Consider the following 24,947-nt stretch of genomic DNA (forward strand, 5'->3'; position numbering starts at 1 on the left):
ATTATATTTAGGTATTGAAAGTGTCATCCTATCAGGGTTGTGAGATACCAATGCTCTATACCTGAGGGGTCTTTTCTCCTACGGGCGCTTATGTATCACCATCAGCAACATTAATGGGGCTTCTGAACAGGAATGACTACGAAGACCTACTCCTGACAGTATGGATGGTTTGGTCATTACTAAAAACTACATCAGCTGGAGGAGGAGAGCACGATTGGAACCTGACAAAGACTTCTGATGAGGTCCACAGTTCAACCAGATAAGAACAGCAAAGAGAAACAATGAATCTCAGAGATATGAGAAAATTTCTATTTTCTCAATGAATGAAATATTTACTATTAACTGCTTAGACTTATGGAAATAAACAATACCTGAATACATAAATATATAAAAATTACAATTTATAAATCATAAACACATACTTTTGAAAAATTATTTTTCCAGTGTATAATGGAGCATTGTATGTCATCTAGTGCATAATCATTTTAAAACACATTGGCAGGTGAAAGAACACATGCTAAAGGAATAAAGAGGAAGTTATTATGGTTTTTCTTTTAAAGTAGTCTTGAATATTTAAAAGACAAACTCAAAAACCAGATAATACAAATTAGGTTTACTAATAATCAGAATAATAAAGAAGAGCATGAGAAGGGCCCTACAATAATAAGATAATTTAAGATATAGACTATCAAGCTGACAATGAAATAATGTCAAATATCTTGCAGTTACTGCAGAGTAGTGACTTTCTTCTCATAATTAGAAAATTTTATATAATGAGAGGTTGAAATTCTGTAATAAAATTATGCCAAACTTTTGCTAGATTAATAGTTTTCTTCTCTGCTCCCAGCCCATACAACATGGTTTTAGGGTACTTCAGACTATTCAAGGTACTGTGTAAAGGATAATGACATCGGCTATCACAATAGCAGTAGACAGCCTGTTGTGATTGAGAGTATTATGCTTTGTTCTTCCTGCAGTCTTTGAGAAAGACTGTCTGGTCCTCCCTACTGTCTAGTCCATAAGGTTAAGTGAAAAAAGTCAGAGCATCCCTTTTCAACAGGTACTATTCAGCTTTGACTAACTTTGGTACCTACTGTGCATGTATAGGAATAAGAGGTGTGTGTGTTGCAGGGAGGAAAAAAGAGGAAACACTTAAGGAATCTGCATACTAGTATAAAGGGAGAGGGAAAAGAGTAAGATTTTAAATCCAATTTGGATAATTAACTAATAATTCTAGTATATCAAACTTTATCACATTAACATTGTATTAACCTTTAACTGCAACCAGATTCAACACAGTGATATGTGAGCAATCACAAGGCAGTCCAATTCTATAACAATATTATTTCAAATATTCAAATAACTCCATTGTTTGGTGGGTTGCTCACATATCTTTGTGGGAGGAAAGAAAACTTTCAAAATTTAAAATATATTCAGGCAAAATATTATGAGAGGGAAGTATGGTTACCTTTGAAATGAGGGGAAACAGAAACTCAGATGCCTTATCCACAGCATTTACTTTTAGGGGAAGCAGAAGTCTTGAGGCTTCTGTGTTAACTTGCTATTTGAAATCAAGGACCCTAAGGAAGAACAAAGCAATCAAGGAAATAGAGATTAGATCAGAAATGGCAGAAACACTGCTGTTCCTAGTGAAGAATCCAGGACTGAGGTTCATCTGAAGGTGTGGTGACAATGAAGCCATTGAGGAGAAAGTAAGAGAAAGGAGAAGGCTTACTATAACAAGAACACAAAACTGCCACTATCTGCCACTGCTCCTATGCAATTTCTTACAGGTCAGTCCTATTCACCCAGAATACTGACAGAGAATGAATACTAGATAAAAACTCCTCAGATTCTTTGTCTTGTATCTAATTATTGCAAAGACACCTTAGAGGTAAATATTTTAACAGTAAATAAAGTTTTAGGAATCACAAAACCAACATCATAAAATTAATGAATTATACCAAGGAAGACTTTTGAAAAAGTCACGTTGAATGTGAATGGACAGGAAATCATAATTATTACTTCCCATTTTTTCATTAAATATTTCTCTTTAAGGACGTACAAGTAACATCAACCTTAGTATAATCATAACATTAACATTAGTCTTAATCACTCTTATTTATCTCTATCATAAAGATTTAATCCATAGGCACTGAAACACTGCTATCAATAATTCTATGTAATAAGCTCAATATTCTATACCAATATATCTGATAGGATTTCTTGGAGCTTAAGAAAATCTAGATTATTGGACTTCCCTCCAGACCAAGTAAAACAGAATCTCTGGAGGTAGAGTTTTGGAATACAAGTTAAGCTCTAGAGATAATTCTTAAGCACATTAGCTCTTAGAAACCACTATTTTGTAATATGCCTTGGAGTTTGATGGGAATTTAACCCATATTCATTCTTTAAGTCCCAATCTAGGTATTATCTTCTCCAGGAAGATATTTTTGAACTCCATGTTTTATTCCTTTACTGAATCCCACAGTGCTCTCTTTGTGTCTCTATCTTAACATTTCATCAGATTAGAATGAAATTACTCTATTCTGTTCTCATATTACTACCTTAGAATTTAAGGCCCCTGAGGGCAAAGACTTTGTCTATACAATGTATTACCTCTGCATCTGTAGCTCTTAGAACAACTCATGCACATAATTGGTATTTTATAAATATACATTAAATGAAGGAAAAATAAATCCATGCATAACACAAGATTTGTACAAAATGAAACTTACATAATAGTATTATTGATTTCTTCCATAGAGAATTTAGTTCAATTCAATATTTATTGTGTGCCTACTATGAGCAAAGGCACATATAATAAAGATAATGAGACAAAGCATTTATTTACTACCGCTTGGAGGGAAGAGAGACATATGGAATAAAACTAACTACGATTCTTATAAAACATAATACAAGAAACACAAACTGCAATGAGAGGCTTTCTCCTTAACACTGATGAGTCAGATGTAGGCTAGCAGACACAACTATCCACTTCACAGGGTAAGAAGGGTGGTCAGAAGCAATTTAAACACCTTGGGTTACCAAATGTGATCAAAAAGCAGAATGAACTGATATAATATACTTTTAGAATCTAACTGTAGTAAATTAATACCAACTTTTAAAAAATAAAAATCATCTATGAAACATGATAGAAAATTCCCCTTTGTGTTCTGGGAAAAAGTAAACCTCTAGTCTTGTCTGTTCTTTTTCCTGAGCTGTTTCCCACCTGCTAGTTCTTCCTTCAGTTAAGGTAGGTAGGTTTATTGATAAATATGTTCTAACTTTTTGTATGCAACTAAAAAAGAGGGATGCAACTGCAATATGCACAGATATGGTGTTTAGAGTAATGTACATCTGGGTTCTAATCCCAGTTCTGCTGCTTACTTACTGGATGACCTTAGGAAAGTCTGCTTAACCTCTCTATGCTGCAATTTCTTCACTGATTAAAATAGGGATTATATTACCTACCTAATAGTACTGTTTTAAGAATCAAACAAAATAGTAAATTATTGTTCTATATCTTTAGTAGATTGTTATCATCATCATTATTGCACTTTTTGGAGGGTACAGGTGATGTTTTAAAATGCTTTGCAGCTACCCATGTTTACAGCAGCACAATTCACAATAGTCAAACTATGGGACCAGCATAGGTGTCCCTCAATGAATGGATGAATGGATAAAGAAAATGTGGTATATATATACAATGGAGTTTTATGCAGCCATAAAGAAAAATGAAATTACGGTATTTGCAAGAAAAGGATGGAACTAGTAACCATTATGTTAAGTGAAGTAAGTCAAACTCGGTAGGTCAAGGGACTTAAGTTTTCTGTCATGTGTGGAAGACAGATGAAGGAAAAGAAAGGTGGGCATGAATTTCATGGAAATCAAAGGGAGATCAATAGAGGAAAGAGATCAAGGGTGGGAGAGGCGGGGCTGGGGAGTGCTGGGGAGTTATGTTGTTATTTTGTGTATTGTGTGCATGTACAAATATGTAACAACAAATGCCATCAGTATGTACAACTATAACACACCAATAAAAACGTGGGGGAAATAAAAGAAAATGCTTTGCAGCATGCTTAACCTTGTGTTCAATATTAAGTATGGTTGGTGATAAATATATTGTTACTTCCAATGTAAGTCATAGATGAACTGGGGGCAGTATAATGGAAAAAAAACTAAGAAAATTTGTTAATTATAAATATATATGTAAATTTCTCTGAATTATCTAGTCTATATAAGTGGTAATTTCATGCAAACAAAATCGTATCATTTATATTCATATCTGAACAAGAAAATAAAATGTGATGACTACTACTGTTTTTATGTCATCTAAGATTCAAACTTCAAATAGTCTATTTTTTTAGTTCACTTGAGAGACTATGATATCATGTGTATATTAATCAGGGTACTTTAGATATCTTCTCATTGGGTTTTCTTTTCTTAAATTGTGGTATTTATTATTTTTGTTAGTCAATAGAACACTATCAAGAATGCACTGAACACATGGTAAGATAACGTGCAAGTGGATTTCAAACAAACTGTGACTAGTACTGAGATACAGATTTCAGAATTAGGTTTCTGAAAGGGATGATATTATACTAAAATTCTTTACCAGTTTTAAATATGCTTTGTTTCCTGGGCAGTAATAAACTACTACATTTTGCAATTCATTTGGGATAGTGTAATTTCAGGCGCAAGAGCACCTATAAATGCCAGTCAACTGTCATATTTGGACTAGCTCATTTAATTATAAAACTTAGGGGATTTTAGCCAAACAATAAAAAAGTCGGCTATCTTTCTCAAGTTTCTGACTCAACACCTGCTGCCCACCAGTGGGCACCTATTTGCTATAATTACTGAGATATAAAATTTTGCCTTGAAGCTTTCATGTGAATTCAAGCACCACACAAAAAGTAGTAGTATTGTCTTGTATGTTAGATTAAGCAGAGTGAAGTGGGTCTCTTGAACCCTAATCCTTTTTGAAGAAAACAGATAATTTTGAAGGAGAAATTATTCTAGGTTGTGTCAAACAACAGGAAGAAAAGACATATATTTTGCTATGTGTGGTGGAGAATGGTACTAAATAGCACTCAAAATCAAATATAACTAGAGGGGAGTGAAGGGGGGAGGGGCATGGGGTAGGAAGGATAGTAGAGTGAAACAGACATTATTACCTCATGTACATGCATGACTGCATGACCCATGTGATCCTGCAATATGTATAATCAGAAAAATGAGAGATTACACTCCATTTATGTATGATCTATCAAAATGTGTAAATGCATTCTACTGTCATGTACAACTAATTAGGACAAATAAAACAAAAAAATTAAAAATAAACCAAATATAACATCTAGTAATTTATATAAAGGAGAAAAATAATCCATAAATTTGATAAGTATTTTTCTATTTAATTGTCTGAAAAAGCCAGGGCACCTTCACCTTTACAAATACATATATGTATACATATGTATGTCATGTGTGAGTGTAGGCATGTGTGAATACATGGACACACATATAGATAATTTATTATCTTTGAGGACTTGGCAGCTGGGGTGGAGGAGGGTCCTTCCCAAAATTTATAAAATGTTGATTAGTTTTTAGGCTACATAAGATTTGAGACTTATACTAGATAAGCCCCTAAAGAGCTATCAGATCACACACACAATTCTGGGTACAGCCTGAAGAAAGGTAGATTAAACAAATAACAGTTGTCTTTTTCTTACTAAAGGTGAAAGCACCAGGCTGGGTCATATTAACGTATTTGATTAAGCTCTATTACAGCTAAAGATTGACAACTCTCTTTATTGGGAAGATACCAGGTATTAACAATGTAGATAGTTGTTTCAGCGACAGGAAAGATAACTGAAGCATCAAATGCCTAAATCTAATTTCTCAGTAAAATCTACATCCCCCTTCAAATTTTTCTCACACTGTTGATGAAAATACTTAAATGAGGTATTTTGCCATTCAACTCATGTTTTGACTCTGTACTCTAACTCATTTATTTAAAAAATTCTGGAAAAAGTTCACAGATGTAACAATTAAAGGATGGATTTTTTTCTTTAATGCAACACTCTAACATATATTCTTAAACCCCATGTTGCTCATTTGCATTTTTTTCTTATAACTGACAAGTATTAAAGCATAGAGCTGCCTTTTTTAATCTAAAAAATTTGAGTTCATGGGGTCTTTTTGGATCTCTTTTAAGGCCTTTCAGTACAGTCAAACTGAAGTAGTAATATCTATGCATGGTTTTATTATGGTAATAATGACTTCTAGCTTACAATAACATATTGTACTTAGTTGGGACTAGGAACAATGATATACTGCTTTTTAGTAATTGGTAAATAGTACATTTCTGTCTAGTTTCACTAAAAATGAGAAAGAGAAAAAAGAAAATACTTTTCATATATACAAAACATATTCTATTTAATAAAGTATATGCATAAAATTATATATTAGGTAAGAAGCAAAATTGAAAAGAAAATAGCTTATAATATTCCTGATTAATCAGAGTTCCTAAATATAAAAACAACAAATGAAAGTGCCTTGCCATTTAAAAAAATTAGTACATTATATAACTTTTACACATTTCAGAGGAAATAAAGATCCTGTGACACTGTTCTGAGGAATCTTTACATTTATAAAAAATTGAAGGCCTAATTTTGCAAATACAACTTCCAAGCTGTATGAGCAAATTGAACTTACATGAAAGGCACAAGATGACATCACGTTGAAGAACGTTATCTGTAAATTTCATAAAATCTAGTCACAAGTCACTAGAAACTTCATAAAGAATCTCAGAACTGTTTTGAACTTGATGCTCTGAATCGAACTGTGAACAGGATAGTCTTTACATCACCATATAAACTGAAGTGAGGGTGACAGAGTTTCTTATTTTGAGTGCTACCTGCTTTATGCAGTGTTGCTTACTAAATACTCAGAGCAGACAATTAAATTTTTCTTTAATGTGAATTGCTTTTAATTTCCAACAGCTTCTCTTATTTTTCAGTTTGTAGAAAAACATTTTTCACATTACACAATTGTAAAGAGTCAATCACTGAAACTAGTTCTAAAGTAAAGTCCTGTTCTATTGGCTTCCTACATTGGAATACAAGAATACAGGGAGTGCTTTCAACAGAAAGTTACATAGTTCTACAGTACAACCTGTCTAGAAGGCTTGCAAGGGACCAGGACATGACTTGGTCTCTTTGGATCAGGCAGAAGCAGAGGCAAATAAAGAAATAAACTTTTGAAAAATAACACATCTTCAAAATTCCTTCATGAAAATGAATATTTGCTTGCACTTAGATTTAGTGCTATGGAGAAGAACTGAGGCACAATGAAACTAAGGGCACAAAGGACATGTCTGAGACAAAATAATTTTCAATGTGATTGAAACCCTTCATTAGATATAACTTGTGATAGTGCTGGAGAACTATTTTTTCATATTAAAGAACATTATAAACACCAAGACTGGCCATTTAAAATGCTTTATGGGTAATATGTAGGGTGATACTAAAATAGTGATGCAACGAAAATTCTGATTTTTAAAAATCACTTATAATCTTTCATAAAATTACTGGCTCTTTTGCTAAAGTAAAAGTGATTTCAAATCAAAAGCATAGCTTTAAATCTCTGGAGGACTATTAGTTTAACAATAATGTTGTTGGTTTCTCAGTTTCCACACAAGCTCCACCAGAGACATATCTTTTCTTCATGTATGTCAGTATTAGGCGTTCTTTCCAAAGCATTTAAAGGATTTTGGTAGAATGTTGAATATTATTCTTCAAAGAATAGCTCTTCTAATGGTGACCAGGTGAAAACAGCAGTGTTGTAATCAGAAAGAATGTGGCCTTTGACTGACGGCTCGTTCATCCTGTTCATCATGACTCTAGTAACGCATGCCATCTACATACTTGCTGTCCTTTCGACTCCTTCATTTCAGTCCAATGGTTGAGTTCCTCTTCTCCAGAGCTGTTCAGACCTAAAGAAATCCAGCCTATCATTTCTTTTCTTTTCATGCTGCGTTTGTTATACACAGATAGTATAAGTGTCACATCAGAAAGTTGAAATAGAGCTACTTGAAATACAAAAGTTTCCTTGTATACTGGATTTGGCTGCCCTCTGCGGATGGATGTCTTGCACTTGGACATCTCTTGACCCATGGAATTCAGTAGAGTTAACTTAACATATGTATCTAAAGAAAAAAAAAAAACCAACACAAATATCATTTGCAACAAACTTGAAACAATTTCCTTAAAATAAGTGCTGAGAAGATTCAGTATTTATACTTTATAAGGATATGGTGTATACCATGTTTAATGGAAATTCAACTAATTCCATTTTGATATAGATACTTATATAATGTGAGAAGTACAGAGAATGCTAAGTAGGCCGAAAATATCTGGGGTGTAATAATTTCTCAACCTCTCTATTTCTCCATAATAGAATTTAAAGGTATACCTCATAATCCTTCCTCAACCCTCCCACCCCATCTATAACATCCCATCGCCTCCCCTGCCCATTCCCATTTCCATTTAGCTTCACTAAGCAGGACATCATGGCATTAATAAACACTTAGCAAGCTCAATTAGCCACAACACTGTAAAGCATTCCACTGTGTTTTCAGAGAATAAGAATAAACAAACAAATAGAAATGAAGGCAAATGGTGAAGAGAAAAAGAGGAAGACAAGAATGCAAAGATGACATCAAAACAGCTTAGGATGAAATGTCAAAAAAATCTCTGCATGGATGTGGTTTTTAAATATATTTTTAAAACATTTAAGGGCCATAATAAAGCCAAATGCATTAAGGGTTCAAAGTTTAGCAAACCAAGTAAAACTTTCCTGGTTTCATGCGAGGATACATTTAATGTGCTTTTTCTGAGTAGTTAAAATAAATACTAGAGGGTTTCTTTTAGATATAATTCAATGTGAAATTTTAAGTATGACATCTTAACTATTTTCATGAATCATAAAAAAAAAACAATGTGATGTTTAGTGTACAAAGTGAAAAATAACATTTCATTGCCTGATTGAATCAAAGATAAATCCTCTTTAAAAGATTATGTTTTCAAGTTCTTTAGACTCATGCAAATGATCTTCAGCATGTTGATCCATCATGTGTACTTCATATCAAAATTTCAATTAATTTCAAAGACAATTGCAATATTTCTCATGAAATATCTATTTCTGTTATACAAGTCAAAATACAAATAAATGGAAAAATAAAAACTTATTTTAAAAAGTTTGGCTTATTTTATTAATACTCTGAATACCATCATCCATAATCAGAGATAAATTCTAAGTTAGTTTTATTTAAAGTATCACAGATAATAAATGTGCATATTTTCAGAAACCAACATGGTGGACAGCTTCACTGCTGGCAAGTTTTAGGGTATTTTGTTTTTGCATGAAAAGACAACATCCAATTAGCCTCTACAGGAACTCACCTCGGATTATATAAACCTGTCCACCTATCAAGTGTTTTAGACAACAGAACAGTCCATCTGACAACAGGGGGTGGAAAGCAGTAAAGAAATAATGACCAGATGTCAATCGTTGGGTGAAAGAGGGTCAAAGGTCAGAATTAAAGAGGAAACACTGTTCACTGGAGTGGAAAAACACAAAACTTTAGCATTTTAATTCAAGTAGAGGGCTGAACAAAGGGTTTCTGGGTAAATTTCATGGAATGAAAAATTTTAAGGTCATTGTGTAATCTTAAATAAAAATTACACTATTTTAAAGGGGAACATCTTTATAATGATATCTTGGTCTAAAGCACATTGAACATAGAATCATGCAAATTATTAGACTATAAAAGACTGAATAAAAGTCATTATAGGATCATCATCATTATTATACTAAATTTTAAGTTTATCCATGCAATATTTAATATTTGAAAGTTTTATTTCTCTAATATAAAACTGTTATGCAAAATAATACACAGTTATCACAATTTTTGCTCTTGAATATTGCTGTTTCTTTGGATTAAATTGGAATTATTCAGTCTACAACATAGTTCAAGGTTTAGAACCTAGGTATACAAGAAGGGCTATAATTTTATATAACATACAGTTTAGGACAAAATGATAGAATTGTCTGGCATGTCACTTTTTAAATGTCTTACATCTCCTGTATAAATACTCTACTTTCATATAATTATTTTAAAAAAATTGACTTATATTTGCTTACTAGTTACCTCTCAGCTAACACCATTAATTAACCTTATACTGAAAATCTAACTCTAAAATAATGACAATTGTTATCATCCACTCTTTAACTTGAAAAATCAACTCTGTGTTGTGGTTGCTAATCTTTCTTAATCTGCTTACTACCCAACCTTGCTCTTCAGATCCTTTTGAGCTCTGATTCTTTTTAAGTTCTGTTTTCTATTTCTAGCAGAGTACCATTTCATTCTGCTACTTTTTAACATCTCCAGTTAAGTATTTGTCAAAAAAATTATTAAACTATCAGCTAAAGTATGAATAGCACATACTTGTGGCTCAGTGTGACCCCAAATGGTGTCATATCTGGTACTGTGTTAAAACATCTTCAGTCAGTCTATCTATGCAGAGTATGCACTCTTGAGGTTGTCACACCTCATCATGCTTCCTTTTATCTATGAGTCTTATTCTATAGGTTATCTTTCCAGTCATTTTAATTTGCATTCACACTGTGTATAACTGTAGATAATTGAGTCATACTTGTCAGTCTGTTTATTCTAGGAATGGCTTCTTTCCTCCCACTGACTATTTCCTTTCAAATCAAAAAGTGGATAATACTAATTCTAACCCTTTATGCACATTTGTCAGATCTGGATTTCACAATCACTCCGTGAGAGACACAGCCTTAACTTTACTTATAAAGAAACACACTTAGGGAAGCTAGGTCATTTGTGTAAGGTAGAAATGTGAATACAATTTTGGCTTTCAGACTTATAATTCAGGGATAGATGGATTCTATGATCTTTCCAACATTACTTGGGCAGACAAAATATATTTTTATGACTTTTAACCTCCATTGAAAAATGAATTTTTTTGACACTGAGAACGAAGTTAATTTAATTCAAAAGTGCTTTAATAACTGCTTGATACCTGGAGTAAAAGACTGCATTAAACAAGTCTGTGTGAAATCTTTAAGCAAATTTAAGGAGGTATTATTATTCAAGATTACCTTTCCAATTTTTAGTTCAGGCATTAACAGATTTAATTTTAGAGAAGTATATAGTGAAGTTGCTTTGTTCCTGGTTTACCTTTCTTAGCTATCAACAAAAAGTTTTAGATGTAAATTGGAACACAGTCTTTCTATGCTTCCATCCCCTTGAACTGAAGGTAAGAGAAGCTGAGAGCAAATAGGGCAGAGGTGCATTTTTAGCTTTCACTTCCGACCATCTAGGGTCAACCCCCAAACTGTTCCTTATTCTGTTTGTCTGGTAAAGGTAAAGCGCATTCCATCTAAGAAAAGTCTGTTGGCAGTACTGGTTTATAATTAAAAATTTTTTTTAAACTTTTATTTTTTTCTGTGGTGCTGGGTAGTGAGTCCAGGGCCTGCACATGCTAAGCACAAATTCTACCACTGAGCTACACCCTGAACCGCCTATAATTTTAAATGAGAAGAAAATCTAAAGAATCAGTTCCTTTTAAATTGTTAAGGAAAAAAGAAGGGGAAATACAGAAGCAAATAGTACTGCATGAAGACAGAAAACAACTTTATCTTTCAGTTAACAACACTGCACACCTTTCTGTTCACACTTATGAATATTACTCACTTTTTAAAACCCTGTAACTTTTTCTATCAAAAGATAATGGCTATGATAGGGATAATTTATTCTGCAGACATGTGAAAAATTAAAATTCCTGTCACCATACAATTAATATTTTGAATTTCAAATTTTTTCTACTTCCCAAATGACTGGGAATAGAAAACATGAAACAGATTAGCTGATGATTCATCATTTCATTTTGATTGGTTAAGACTAAAATGATAGGATTGAAGCCCCTAATGCTGAGAGTCCCATAAGTACAGAAAACATTACAATTAGAAAAAAAAATTTTTCACTCACTGGGTGGTCTGTTTGCTGCCAAGTTTTTGAAGTGGCTGCCTTTTATCACTTCTGCTGATAATCTTCCAGTTGTGGCATTATAAAGCAGGCCAATGAGAATCTCTGGAACTGAACCATGTTCAAGAGATTGACAAGACGATGTACTTTCACTACAGGACATTTCTGACATGCTCATTTGGGAGTCACAACCCTGTTAATAAAAATGAAATTTTGTAGTATTTTGTAAGAAAGACTTATTAGAGATATATTGTAATGTCATGCTTATGGGAATTAAGTAGGTAAATCATGATAAAGACAAGAGTTGCAAACTGAATTCCCCAAATACTAGATTAGAAATATTGTCCTTGGATATTTTAGTTGCTAGATCTCTTTTCATTGTATAGGAGTCAAAGAAGTAATAGAATATGATAAAATCTCATAAATTTCTGCATATTTATATATATATATCAAAGAAGATAAATTTGTTTATAGATGTAATGAACTTTTTTATGAATATGAAAAATTATTGTCTAAAAAGTTATCAACCTTAAAAAACTGACACAAATTTAGATTTTATTACATTAAATTAAATGTCTTCATTGTGCCTTTAAAGACAAAGATTAGTATACTTTCAGTGAACAAAACTATCTACTATTTACAAGTCCACATAGATATACACAAAAGTTAAAAGTGTACCATGGATATAACAATCAAAAGAAAATTGGTAAGCTACATTAGAATCATCAGGGTTGACTGCAAGGCAATAACCATATTGAAGGTGAAGAAGTATACTTAATGATGAAGCAATCCCTTTACCAGGAAGATAAAATAATTTCAAATTTGCATGGATTTTATAACATGGGCTGAAAATACAGAAAGCAAAACTTGTCACAACTAGAAAGATACAAAGAAGATTAAAATCAGTTGGGTCATTAGTATACTTCTCTCAATAACTGGTCCAATGAGACAAACACACACAGTAAGGATGTAGAGGGTATGAATATCAGAATAAGAAAAACTGACCTAATGGTGGCATGTACAGCACAATAACCAACAAATACAGAATACACATTTTTCTAAGCACACAGAACTTTACAAACATAAAGCAAAAAAATGGATTTCAAATGATAAAAGTTATTTATAATGCTTTTTGATTAATTAGAATACAAACTATTTTCTAGAGAAGAATAAAATCCTTGTATGCTTGAAAATTAAGTACTTCTAAATAACCCCTGGGTTATTTAGATTTTTAAAAGACTAATAAAAAGGATAAATTTTTGGAGAATCCAACTGAGAAAGGGGGCAGGAGAAGGGAGAAAGCACAAACACCAAATATGAGGAATGAAAAAGGAGACATCACTACACATTCTACAGATCATGGAAAGATAAGAAGACAGTATGAACAACTTTCTTCCAATAAATCTGAAATTTGAATGTCCTGGACACATTCCTAGAAAACTATAGCTAAAAGGGACACCGGAAGAAATAGAGTATCTAAGTATTCTTCCTGAAAAAACTGAGCTTATAATTAAAATCCTTTCCAAAATAAACACAAGCAAAAAACTTTAGTCCAGATGGCTTCACTAGTGAATCTCAATTAATAATGCTAGTTTTTCACAAATTCTTCCAGAGAGTGAAAAAGAAACACTGCTCAACTTCCTTTAAGAATCTAGCAAAACCTTAAAACCAAAGCCTAACAAGGACATAAGAAAAGAATTACAAGATTTTCTTTCATGAGATTAAAAAAATGCTAAATAAACTGTTAGCAAACTAAATTCAGCAATATGCAGTACCATACTAAAAATGATTTGCCCTTTGAAACAGAAAAAAATATTTCCTCTTTGAAACTACTATCACCACTCTAGTCACACTGTAGTGGACACCCCACCCACTGAAGGTCCTAGTCTTACTAAAGACAAGAAGATGAAATTAAAAGTATCATAATTTGGAAGGGAAGCAGATAAAACTGTACTTGGTACAGAACGTATAATTATGTATACAGCAAATCTAAACTCTACAGAAGAATTGCAGTTGTGTACAAAGGCAAAATTTAAAAATTCACGTATGTATTCCTATCTGTCAGCAACAAATCTGAAAATGAATTTACTAAAATAGCATTCATTATGGCACAAAGGTATAAAATATCTAGGAATGAATGGAACAAATGATAAGCAAGGCATCTACACAGAAAGTAACGAACTTTACTGAGAGAAATTGAAAAGTGCTATATAGATAAACTAATGTATTAGTTGAGTTTTGTAACATTCTCTCCATAATCATCTATAAGTTAAATGTAATTCCAATAAAAATCTCAACAGGCTTCTTTGCATTTGCTTGACTTCATTAGTAATCAGGGAAATGGAAATTAAAACCAGGAGGTAATACAACAAACAGATGGGCTAAAAGGATACAGAGAGACAGAACTATCGTATTCCTCTGGTGGGAGTGTAAAGTGATATTGCTTTTAAAAATGTCAAAAATACACACACCTATGGCTTGGCAATTTCACTCCTACACATGCACCATGCTTTCATATCATCAAGAGATATGAAAAGAATGTCCACAGCAATATTACTCATGTTGGACCCAAACAGTACAATGGATCAATAATTTGTGGTGAGTTCATGCAATGCTGTACTATACAGCAATGAAAACCATTATAGATTTACAAATGTAACTGAATGAAAAAGGGTGGTTTCATATGGATACATTCTAGTGGCATAATTCCATTTATGTAAATTTCAAAACAACAATAGTAGCAACAAAAAACCAAAATCAAAATAACAAAAAAAAACTATTAGGCAAAATAAGTCATAGTGTTCTAGAAGCATGAATAGGTGGCAAAAGACTATAAAGAAAAGCAAGAAAATGATTAATATTTAAAGTCAAAATTGTGGTTAACTCTGGGGGTAGGAGGAGAAGGTAAAATGACTGGAAAGGGCATGACAGATTTCTGGGGATATTAGGTAATTTTTAATTCCTTAATGTGGATGGTAATTAATTTATGATAAATGGGTGGTACCATTTCTATTATTTATATGCTTCTAATGTATATTGGATTTCACAAAGAAAAAAAAAGTTTGAAGAAGAATTATATGATACAAGGACATAATATGCACAAATAAACACAAAATGGTAAAATAAATATTCAAAATTTCCTTTGACATTTCATAAAGGTATTCACTCCATGAGTCAGAAAGAAAAAAGGAAGAAAGAAAAGGAAGACGCTAAACGCTACCCACTGTAAGAATGTTTCACGTAAATCTTCAAGTTATGATCTGCTATTGGCTATCTAAGTAATGAAGGAGAATTAACATATATGTGAGGATTGAATAAGTTCATTGAACTAATCTTCAGGAAGAAGACGATCTCATTTTCAAATCTAACTCTAAATCTCAAGAGTGGAAAGCCACAAGGAACATACATCTTATATTCCTAAATAATGGGTATACAAAACACCAAGTTTGGTATGTTTTCATGACAGTTGGAGGAGAAAACATAATTTTAGTAAGTTTCAATTAGGATATATCATCACTTATGAAAATAGTGTCAAAAACATGCTTGAACACATTTGGTGCATTTGTTACATTAGGCTATTATACTAGCAGCATCTGTTAGAATATTATGAAACGCATTTTTCGTAACATAGTACTCTTCACATTAACCTACTGTCATATAATAAAATGTGAACCTAAGAGCTGCGAATCAGCACACAGGCCATCCTGCCACCTTCGAGCAACAAAGTGCCCCCCAAAGGAAGTGATGGGAGAGAACTTTTCTTGCCCCTCAGGAAAACAAGCACCTTCTCTCTCCATTCTGCTGCTGGGAAAATTCTTATCTCCAAGCACAACAAAAAAGCAAGAGCATCTTGATGCTCTTGATTCTATTTTAGTAAGTCCTGCTGAGATATAGTAACATTTAACAGAAATAGTATCCTGTTAAACAGAAAAAACTATTGCCTAAAAGTTCATTCTGAATTTCTATCTTAGAAAAAGTGCTCATCTCAAGGACTTTCCACTGCCATCAGTGTGCCTGCCCACCTGAGGTTGGTAGTTAGGGCAGTCCAAGGAGATCCCTGAGCACAAAAGCAGGGTACAACAACTACACAAACAGCGCCACAGCAGCAAAAACAAATTAAAGACACAGACTATATGTATGCTCAGGTGGCATCTTTCTTCACACTATTCCTCAGGGCACACTGCTCCATTCAGGAATCTCTGCAGACCCTGTCATTAATTTACAGCTGGGGCTTGCCTTGGTGGCAGCAACGGACAGGTGATTAACCCAAAGTCAAACAAATTCCAGTCATAACTAGATCTACTTAAAGGACTAGTCCCACAGGCTCCCCAAAGTAAAACTTCCCATCTTGCATAATATTTTATTTCTTTTTATTACTTCCCTCCTTCCCTGAGTCTTTTGCCCTAGGGTAAAGGATTATAAGCAATTGTGTGAGAGTAGGAAAAAATCCATTTAAAATTTCAGACAAATGAATAAACTATATAATGTTTATCATAACCACAATTAGTGCTCATGGCAGCCAATACATTTCCTTAATGGTGCTAACTGGTTAAAATTAAGTGAGAACTTATAAATACATCTAGAAAAGTCATACAATTTAAAATACAACAGAATCCCTAAGAAGTAAACATCCTGGGCTTTCCATGAATATTGAATTGATTCTAGCTTAAATTCAACATTTTAAAGGTGAAACTGTACAATGATAATTAGAATAAATTTGAAGAGTTTCTGTTGAACTTATTCACTGTGGTTGGAAGAGAGTGCTAGGCTTTTAATTCTATTTACATATGAAATGCTTCCATTATACTTTTCTGAAATGGGGGTGATAGGGGCCCTGAGGGTGATGAAGGGTAAACCTGGGGAAGTCGCCCACTGCAATGCTGGAACTGCCACTAACAGTGAGCTTCATCCTGAGCAGCAGTGCTCCCTCCTTAGGGACTTCTCCTAGCCTCAAGGAACTAGGTACCCAGGAGATAACCAGAGGCAATTTCAAGAGGGAGAAAGCAGAACAGCATAATGCTCCAAATTCTGCCTCCGCTGCCCTGAACATTCAGTGTAAAGGAAAGCCAGTCTGTGTTTTTGGTAGGGATTGTCCAAACACCAAGTAAATCTAAAGGACAGCAGGATGCTATGATGCACACCTGTAATCACAGTGGCTTGGAAGGCTGAGGCAGGAGGATCACAAATTCAAGGCCAGCCTCAGCAACTTAGAGAGGCCCTAAGCAACTTAGTGAGACCCTGTCTCAACAAATTAAAAATAAAGAAAAAGAGTTGGGCATGTGGCTCAGTGGTAAAGAGCCTCTGGGTTAAATCCCTAGTATCACTAAATAATTAAATAAATAGGATAGATTACTGAGGAAAGCAGTGGATGCATGGGTAGTTTAAATTTCACAGTGGTGTTGGAAGCTAGTCTGCCTAAAATTGTACACTTTATTAGCATACTTTAAGTTGCAAGTGACAGAATATCCAACTTTAAGTGACTTAAGAAACACAAAGGAACTTACTGGACTATATAATCACAACAGTTGCTACCACAGTAGCTTCAGGCACTCACTGATCCAGGCCTTGAACTTTGTCATGAAGAACCAGCTCCCCTAACTCCATGCCCAGGCTTGTTCCCCAAATCTGGTGTACTGCTCCTTTTTAAAACAAAAGTAAAAACTCATTTTTTCTTTCATAAGTCCTACACATTAACACTGAGAAATTAATGTGTTTGTTAAGAGGACTTTAAAGAAAAATTAATTGTAAAACAAATAGAAGATATTTCATATCTCCAGCATTTGACTACAGGAGCATGTGGAAATGGTCATGAAAAATTCCTCCTGTGACCAAAATTTATACATACACATTATTTTTTGCTGTATTCAATGTGAACATACTCAATTTGACATTTCTGTTTATATGCTTATGAGAACAACATATTAAATTTATAATTTTTTTCTCATGCTGTCTTGGAATATTGATTTGAAGAATATACACACACACAGGTACATCTTTTCAGCATGTGACATTTGTGTACTTTTTTCTGAATTCAATTTAAAAACATTTAAGGCCAGGCATGGTAGTGTACACCTGTAATCCAGCAGCTCAGGAGGCTAAGCCAGGAAGATTACAAGTTTAAAGCCAGCCTCAGCAATTTAGCAAGGCTCTATGCAACTTAGTGAGACCCTGTCTCAAAAAATAAAAAGGGCTGGGGATGTGGCTCTGTGGTTAAGTGCCCCTAAGTTCAATCCCTGGTACAAAACCAAAACAAACAAACAAACAAAAAGACAAAATAAAAATTGAATTTAGGGGTTCAGCATATATGTTCAATATATGTTCATAAGTGAAACTGGTTAATAATATTCTAAGGCTATTCATGTTTAGTTGGTGTTACAATTACACAAGTCTCAGGATAAAAGTTGGATACTTTTCCTTTTCCTTTTCCTAAACAGCTTATGTAGCATAGAAGTTGTTTGTTCAATGGAGTTGGGTCTTTTTTTTCTCTTTTTTTTAAGGAGATCTTTTTTTTTTTCTTTTTTTTTTAACTATTGATCGAATTTATTTAATGGTAAGTCTTTTCATGTGTCTTTCTTTTCTTTCCTTCCTTCCTTTCTTCCTTCCTTTTTGTGGTACTGGGGACTGAACACAGGGGTGCTCTACTAAATTATACCCCGAGTCCTTTTTTAAAATTATTTTTTGAGACAGGGTCTCACTATGTTGCCCAGGCTCACTTTGAACTTGGGAGCCTCCTGCCTCACTCTCCTGAGTTGCTGGGTTTAAAGGCATGAGCCATCAAGAACAAGTCAGTTTGTTCTACTATTTCAAAATCACTTTTCAGAAATTTGTATTTTTAAAGAAAACTGCTTATTTCATTTAAGTTTTAAAATTTGCTTTCCTGGAGTTTTTCTCATGATTTTGAAATTTCCTTTGAATTAGTAAGATTATAGCCTTTTCATCTCATGTATTGTTTTTTTCTTGATCAATATCTCCAGGGGTTTATCTACTTTATTAGTAATTTCATAGAATCAGATTTTGTTTTCTTTAAACCATTTTACAATTTTTCTTATTTAATATTTTTTAAAAAAATTTAAGATGTTGATAGATCTTTATTTTTATTGACTTATTTATATGTGATGCTAAGATATGAACCCAGTGCCTCACACGTGTCAGGCAAGTGCTCTACCATTCCCCTTGTTGCTACCCTTTGAACACCACATAGTATACCCTCTGTGCTCAGGGTGGGCCGTTTGATCTGCTTACATGTTCTTTCCTGATATACAAGTGGTTAATGCCTGTGTCGATTCTGAGTCTTTGCTTACATGTCACGTTCCCAGTGAGCCTTACCCTGACCTTATATTTAAAATTACATCTCCTTTCCAACTAGCATTCTTGATCCTGCTTACCCTACTTCTGTTTTCTCCCAGAGTACTTTTAAGCTTCTTACAGACCACATATTTACTGTATTATCTTTCTCCTTTCCTCACTTACCTAAAAATAAATCTCACACATGTCAAAATTTTTCATTAAAATGTGGTGTGTGTGTGTGTATTTATATATGTGATGGAATATTACTCAGCATTAAAGATGAATGAAATTATGGCATTCACTGGTAAATGGATGGAGTTGGAGAATATCATGCTAAGCAAAATGAGCCAGACCCAAAAAACCAGGGACCAAAAGTTTTCTCTGATATGCAGAAGCTAATTCACAATAAGCAGTGGGGTGAGGCAGGTAGGGAAGAATAGTTATTTTAGATTAGGTAGAGGGCAGTGAAAGGAGGGAGAGAGGAAGGTGTATGGGGGTAAGAAAGACAGTAGAGAAACAGACATTAATACCTCATGTACATATATGACTGTATGACCGATGTGATCCTACAATATGTACAATCAGAAAAATGAGAGATTATAACTCCACTGATGTATGACTTATCAAAATGCATAAATGCATTCTACTGTCATTCTACTAATTAGAACAAATAAAAAAATTTCATTAATGTACATTGAATTCCTGGAATATCTGGCATGTATGTAGTATGTGCCTCACAGATAATTGTTAAACAAATTTCTAATTTTATTACAGTATGGTCAAAGAAAGAAATTTATGTGATATTGATTCTTAATATTTGTGGAGAATTCCTTTGTGGTCTAGCATATGGTTGACATTTTAAAACGTTCTACATATGCTTAAAGAAAGTGCATATTTTAAAATTTATTGGGCAAAGGTCCCACAAGTATCCATTAAATTAAATTGGTTAAGTGTCACTGAAATTGTCCATATCCTTACTAGTATTTTTCTGCTTAATCTCTCTCTCTGCTTATTTAGCTTTTCTACATGATTTTTCTACATGTTTAACAATCTCCTGGCTCATAATTTCTTCCATTTCTTCATTCTGAATTCAATGTTTTTCTTACAAAAGTATATGTTTAAGTAATTATTCTAGCAGTGATTTAAGGGTGATAAACTCTCTTGGTCTTGGCCTAAAAATATCTGGTGTTTGCCTTCTCTACTAAGTAATGATTCAGGAGGCTACGCTATTCCAAGCTGGTAGTTGCGTTGCTTTGACATCGTAAAGATACCACACTGCTGCACTGCCTTCTGGTCTTCACATGGCTGCTGAAAAGCCTTCTATAAGTCAAATTATTGTTCCCTTATATTTCCTCTGCAGTCTCTTTCATCGTTTCATCTTTGGTGTCCTTTTTTTTCACGGCAGCTTTAATGGGTGTGAATCATTTTAAAAACTCCTGTTTAGGACCTTGCTTGCTCAATCTGAAGAGCTGTGTATTTCAGATCTTGCTCTCATTTTTTTCTCATCTCTCATTCTGCCCTGCAAATTCCTTGTTTTCTTTTTTACATTTTTTTCACGAGCTCTTTTTAATGATGATGTTTTTTCTATTCTAGAGGTCATTATTAAAGTCTGCCTCTTTGCTCATACTGTCTTATTCTTTGTGGTTTCCCTCTTAGTTTATCTCTTTATTCTGTTAAATATATTATAATTTATTTCACAGTGTTCTATGAGTTCTAGAAGTGCCAATATATCTTTCTTTTGGGTCTGCTGATTGTCATTCATAGTGGATCATTTCTTTGTATTTCTGCTTTTCAAAATATGAATTCACCTTTGATGGAACTTATTATTTTTTTCCTATGGAATATTATATGACCTAAGTTTGGTTTCCTAAACAAAACAGGATTTTATTCAGGAAAAAAGTAGAGGGGACAGTACCCTCATAGAAAACCAATATGTCCATTATACTCTATTATCTAATATAATATCTATATTCTCAGTTTGTTTAATAACTTAGAAACATTCATATTCATCTCATAATCCCAATTTGTTTTATTTGTGACAGGACTTAAGGTCAGTTGCTAAAATGATAGACTGCACATTGTTTTACCTTACTAGAAGGAAACATACTCAAAACAGAATAACTATTTAGAAAATTATCAGCATAAAATTTTTTTGAAAGTCTGTTCTGCACAAGCACTCTGTTAGGGCAGAGATGGATTGATTTCAAGGCAGATTATGAGAAAATGCCTAGAGAGGTTTTATGGGAGAAAATATCATAGATACAATAAACTCTGGACAACAGAAACTATATTCTTGACAAGAGACAGTTGACACTGATTTTAAAAGAATTTCAATAGGCACAGGGAAGGGCATTTCAAACGAAAGCATGAGCTAAGGTCCCAAAGTGGATAGCACATTTGGTAAACGTAACGTGATCTATCGTGGCTGGTATATATGGGTAGGGGATGAAAATGCAGTTAGAAGTGAAGCTGACACTAAATTATACTCACCCAGCACTATGCCAATATTTCTATCAGAGACTCACTCTACTGTATTGTAACTGTTGCTTTGACCACCTTACCCGTAGACTGACTGTAAGTTCCTTGAGGAAGAATGTTTGTTTTGCCCCTCTTTGGGTGTCCACAAATTAGTACAATACCTATCGCTCAGCAGGTACTTCATAAATATTGCTGAATGAAAAGAACAAATAATGAAAAACGTGAAATGTGGTGGTTAGAAAACCTGGACATAACCTAAGCAGCGGAAGTAAGAGAAGCGTTTTGAACTAGGAAGTAACATGCTCAGATCTGTCTGTGAAAAATAACACCATAAGGCTAAACATGTGGCACGACTGAATGCTTGGGCAGGGACCATGATTTACTCAGTTGTGCTAGTGATGGTCTACCTCAGAGGATTCCTGTAGTTTACGTACATTTTAAATCTTGAGAAAAAAACTCCAATTTTTTATTCTGTAGTAAAACAGATTTTTAAAATGTTTTATTATGGGGCTGGGGAGATAGCTCAGTCGGTAGAGTGCTTGCCTTGCAAGCACAAGACCCTGGGTTCAATCCCCAGCACCCAAAAAAAATTTTATTATAATTAGTCACAGAGATCTAAATACATAGTGAGACATCATATAAGATTTTTATAACTTAATAGTATTAGCATATATTAAGAACTATGATTTTTGCTTCAAAATTAATGTAGCTGCCTGACTTCTTACTGGTCTAGAGCATTTCTGACTGCAAAAGCTTGCTTTCTGAGATAAGAGTCACTGGTGATATACCTTGAGTTGCTAAGGTAGTTAAGCTCTGTATTCCACAAACAACCTCACATGTACATCTGAAGATGTGAACTTACTTATATTGGTCAGTAAGCTTATAGAGTGCTAGAATCAGTTATTCCTATGCAAAGTGGTGTAAAATGTTTCTTTAATGAATGGTTTAAATATAACCTGAATTCATGTTAATATATGTGTGTGCATTTATATGTCTTTACTATTTAAAAAGTAAAGAGAATGCCATTTAGAAGATGATGACCCTGAATTATTTCCAAATGTTATCTATGTTTTATATTATACTCTATTATCCATAGCCCATTAGTTTTCCAACTGTGTGAAACCTATTAGATTTCACTGTTAAATTTAAAAACTAAAATAAAAGTGATGCAAGTAACATGAGTGATACGAGTACAAAACAGGCAATACAGTATACTGGTAAGGAAAGCAAATTTTGGAGTCAGATTTTCAGGGGAATGCAATTTTGGGAAGGTATTTACTTTCTCCATGTTTCACTTTATAAAATATGGAATAACTGTGTCTTCTTCCTTAGTAGTATACCACTTGTTAACGTTAGAGAAAATCAATACATTTATTTGTATTGCAGAGTAAATGTTTTACTGTTTGTATCCTAAAGATTCCCTGTCCAACTTTCTCTCATTGAGAAGTATTTGGAGATATTAAAGCAGGCTATTAAAAAGTTACTTTGTAACTCCTTATTTATGTAAATTAAAATTTCTTTAAATTGTGTAATTAAAACAAAACAAAGAGGACTGATTTTCACAGCAGCAGTAAGGCTAGAACATATCTGTAGTTGTATAATTGCAGGAGTCTACACTTAAGAGAGAGACAACTGAGTTTATGTGTAAGTCCTAACATTTTGCCATCTATGTGAACTTGGGCATGTTTTACAATTTCCTTGGGACTGTTTTCTTATCTGTAAAAGGAATACAGTAATAGAACCCTCCAGAAAGTTTTAATCTAAATTTTTTGTTCATCAAAACAACTCTATTACTTTCAGGATTTGATGTTACAATGAAACATTATAAAATAAGATTTCTACTGGAAAATTATCACTTTTTATCTGCTTTATATATTTGGATTATAAATAAATTTTTCATTTGAAATAAAGGGGTTGAATGCTTTAAAAACTTGGAAATCTATGTACACACTATCTTTACATCTGTTTCTGAATGGTCATTCCAATGACCAAATTTTAAACACTGTAAGATTATGCTGCCCCCTGCTGACCCAGTTTCTTCAAAATATTTTGAGTCTCCTGAGAAGTGAAAACTTAGTTAAGTAATCCTGTAGCAGTCTGGAAAATCATATTAATTTAGATGATAAAACAATCAATGAAGCTCTAAATAATATCTACATTTTTTTCAAGATTATTTAAGTATAAACAATCTGATAGTAGGAACAAAGAAAGAAAATATACTCCCAACAGAATAATATTTAACAAATTTTGACATTTACTACCAAATAACCCTTTCAATTGCTATTGTTTAAAGTGCTGCTGACACCTGGTGGAAAATTAGGAAAATATATACATTTTTGGTTTAAGTATTCAGTATTTCCCTGATTCTTCACTGAATTAACAACTGTACCTTTATTTCCCCACATCAGAATAACATTTGTCTTCTGGGTAGTTGTAATATATTTAAATTATCTTTTCTATGAATTACATTTTTCCAATCTTGGGCATCTCCTTCCTCTTAACTCGAATAATGACCAGACATATCCTAGTGACTTTTCCTCTAGAAAACATCTCAAAATTGGTTCTTCCTTACTACTTCATTCCTCTAGTAGAGTCTTACTATCTAGTACAAAGAGTACTTAATAAGAAATCAAAAGAACTAAGAGTGACTATGTGTAGTTAGCCCTATCACCTAGGATAATTTAACTATTGAAAGTCTAATTTTTCTTTAACATAAAAGATTCTTGTTCACATTCTATTCAGTTATAAGATTATACAAACTGGCATATGGTGTTCTGAAAACAGATAACGGTAGGACAACTTTAGTTCCATAATGAAATACTGCTTAGCTATTGTTTCTCCATTTCAGTGCGTCTTGTATACCACTTTCTATGCAATCTGCCATGGATGTACGTGATAGGAAATAACAGATGGCAGGGGAAAGAGGAAGCAGACATAAGGGAGATCAGGTCATCTTCCATGTCCACTTGATCTGTTACTCACTTTTGATTCTTTGAACTTTTGGCCTTGGATAGCTCTTCTGATAATATTGAGGCCTTTATTAATTGAATGACCATTTGGGACAGCTTATCACATTCCAATGACCAACCTCCATGCCAGGGAAGGACAT

The 24,947-nt window shown here is 33.4% G+C and overlaps 1 protein-coding gene across 3 annotated transcripts in view; it reads right to left on the bottom strand.

Moving 5' to 3' along the window:
* Positions 1–6,476: 6,476 nt before the first annotated feature.
* The window catches only part of Syt14 (synaptotagmin 14), a 231,520-nt gene continuing 213,049 nt past the window's right edge, over positions 6,477–24,947 (bottom strand). For 2 of the 3 annotated variants that reach the window (XM_047521303.1, XM_047521302.1), the window contains exons 7-9: positions 12,077–12,266; positions 9,465–9,521; positions 6,477–8,209 (exon numbers count right to left, since the gene is read on the bottom strand). In XM_047521303.1, the coding sequence (XP_047377259.1) occupies positions 7,896–8,209; positions 9,465–9,521; positions 12,077–12,266 (561 nt within the window). In that variant the 3' untranslated portion in view covers positions 6,477–7,895. The remainder of the gene's footprint in view (positions 8,210–9,464; positions 9,522–12,076; positions 12,267–24,947) is intronic. The other variant, XM_047521301.1, reaches the window with a different exon arrangement.

Source organism: Sciurus carolinensis, chromosome 12 (genome assembly GCF_902686445.1).
Source record: "Sciurus carolinensis chromosome 12, mSciCar1.2, whole genome shotgun sequence".
Lineage (NCBI taxonomy): Eukaryota > Metazoa > Chordata > Mammalia > Rodentia > Sciuridae > Sciurus > Sciurus carolinensis.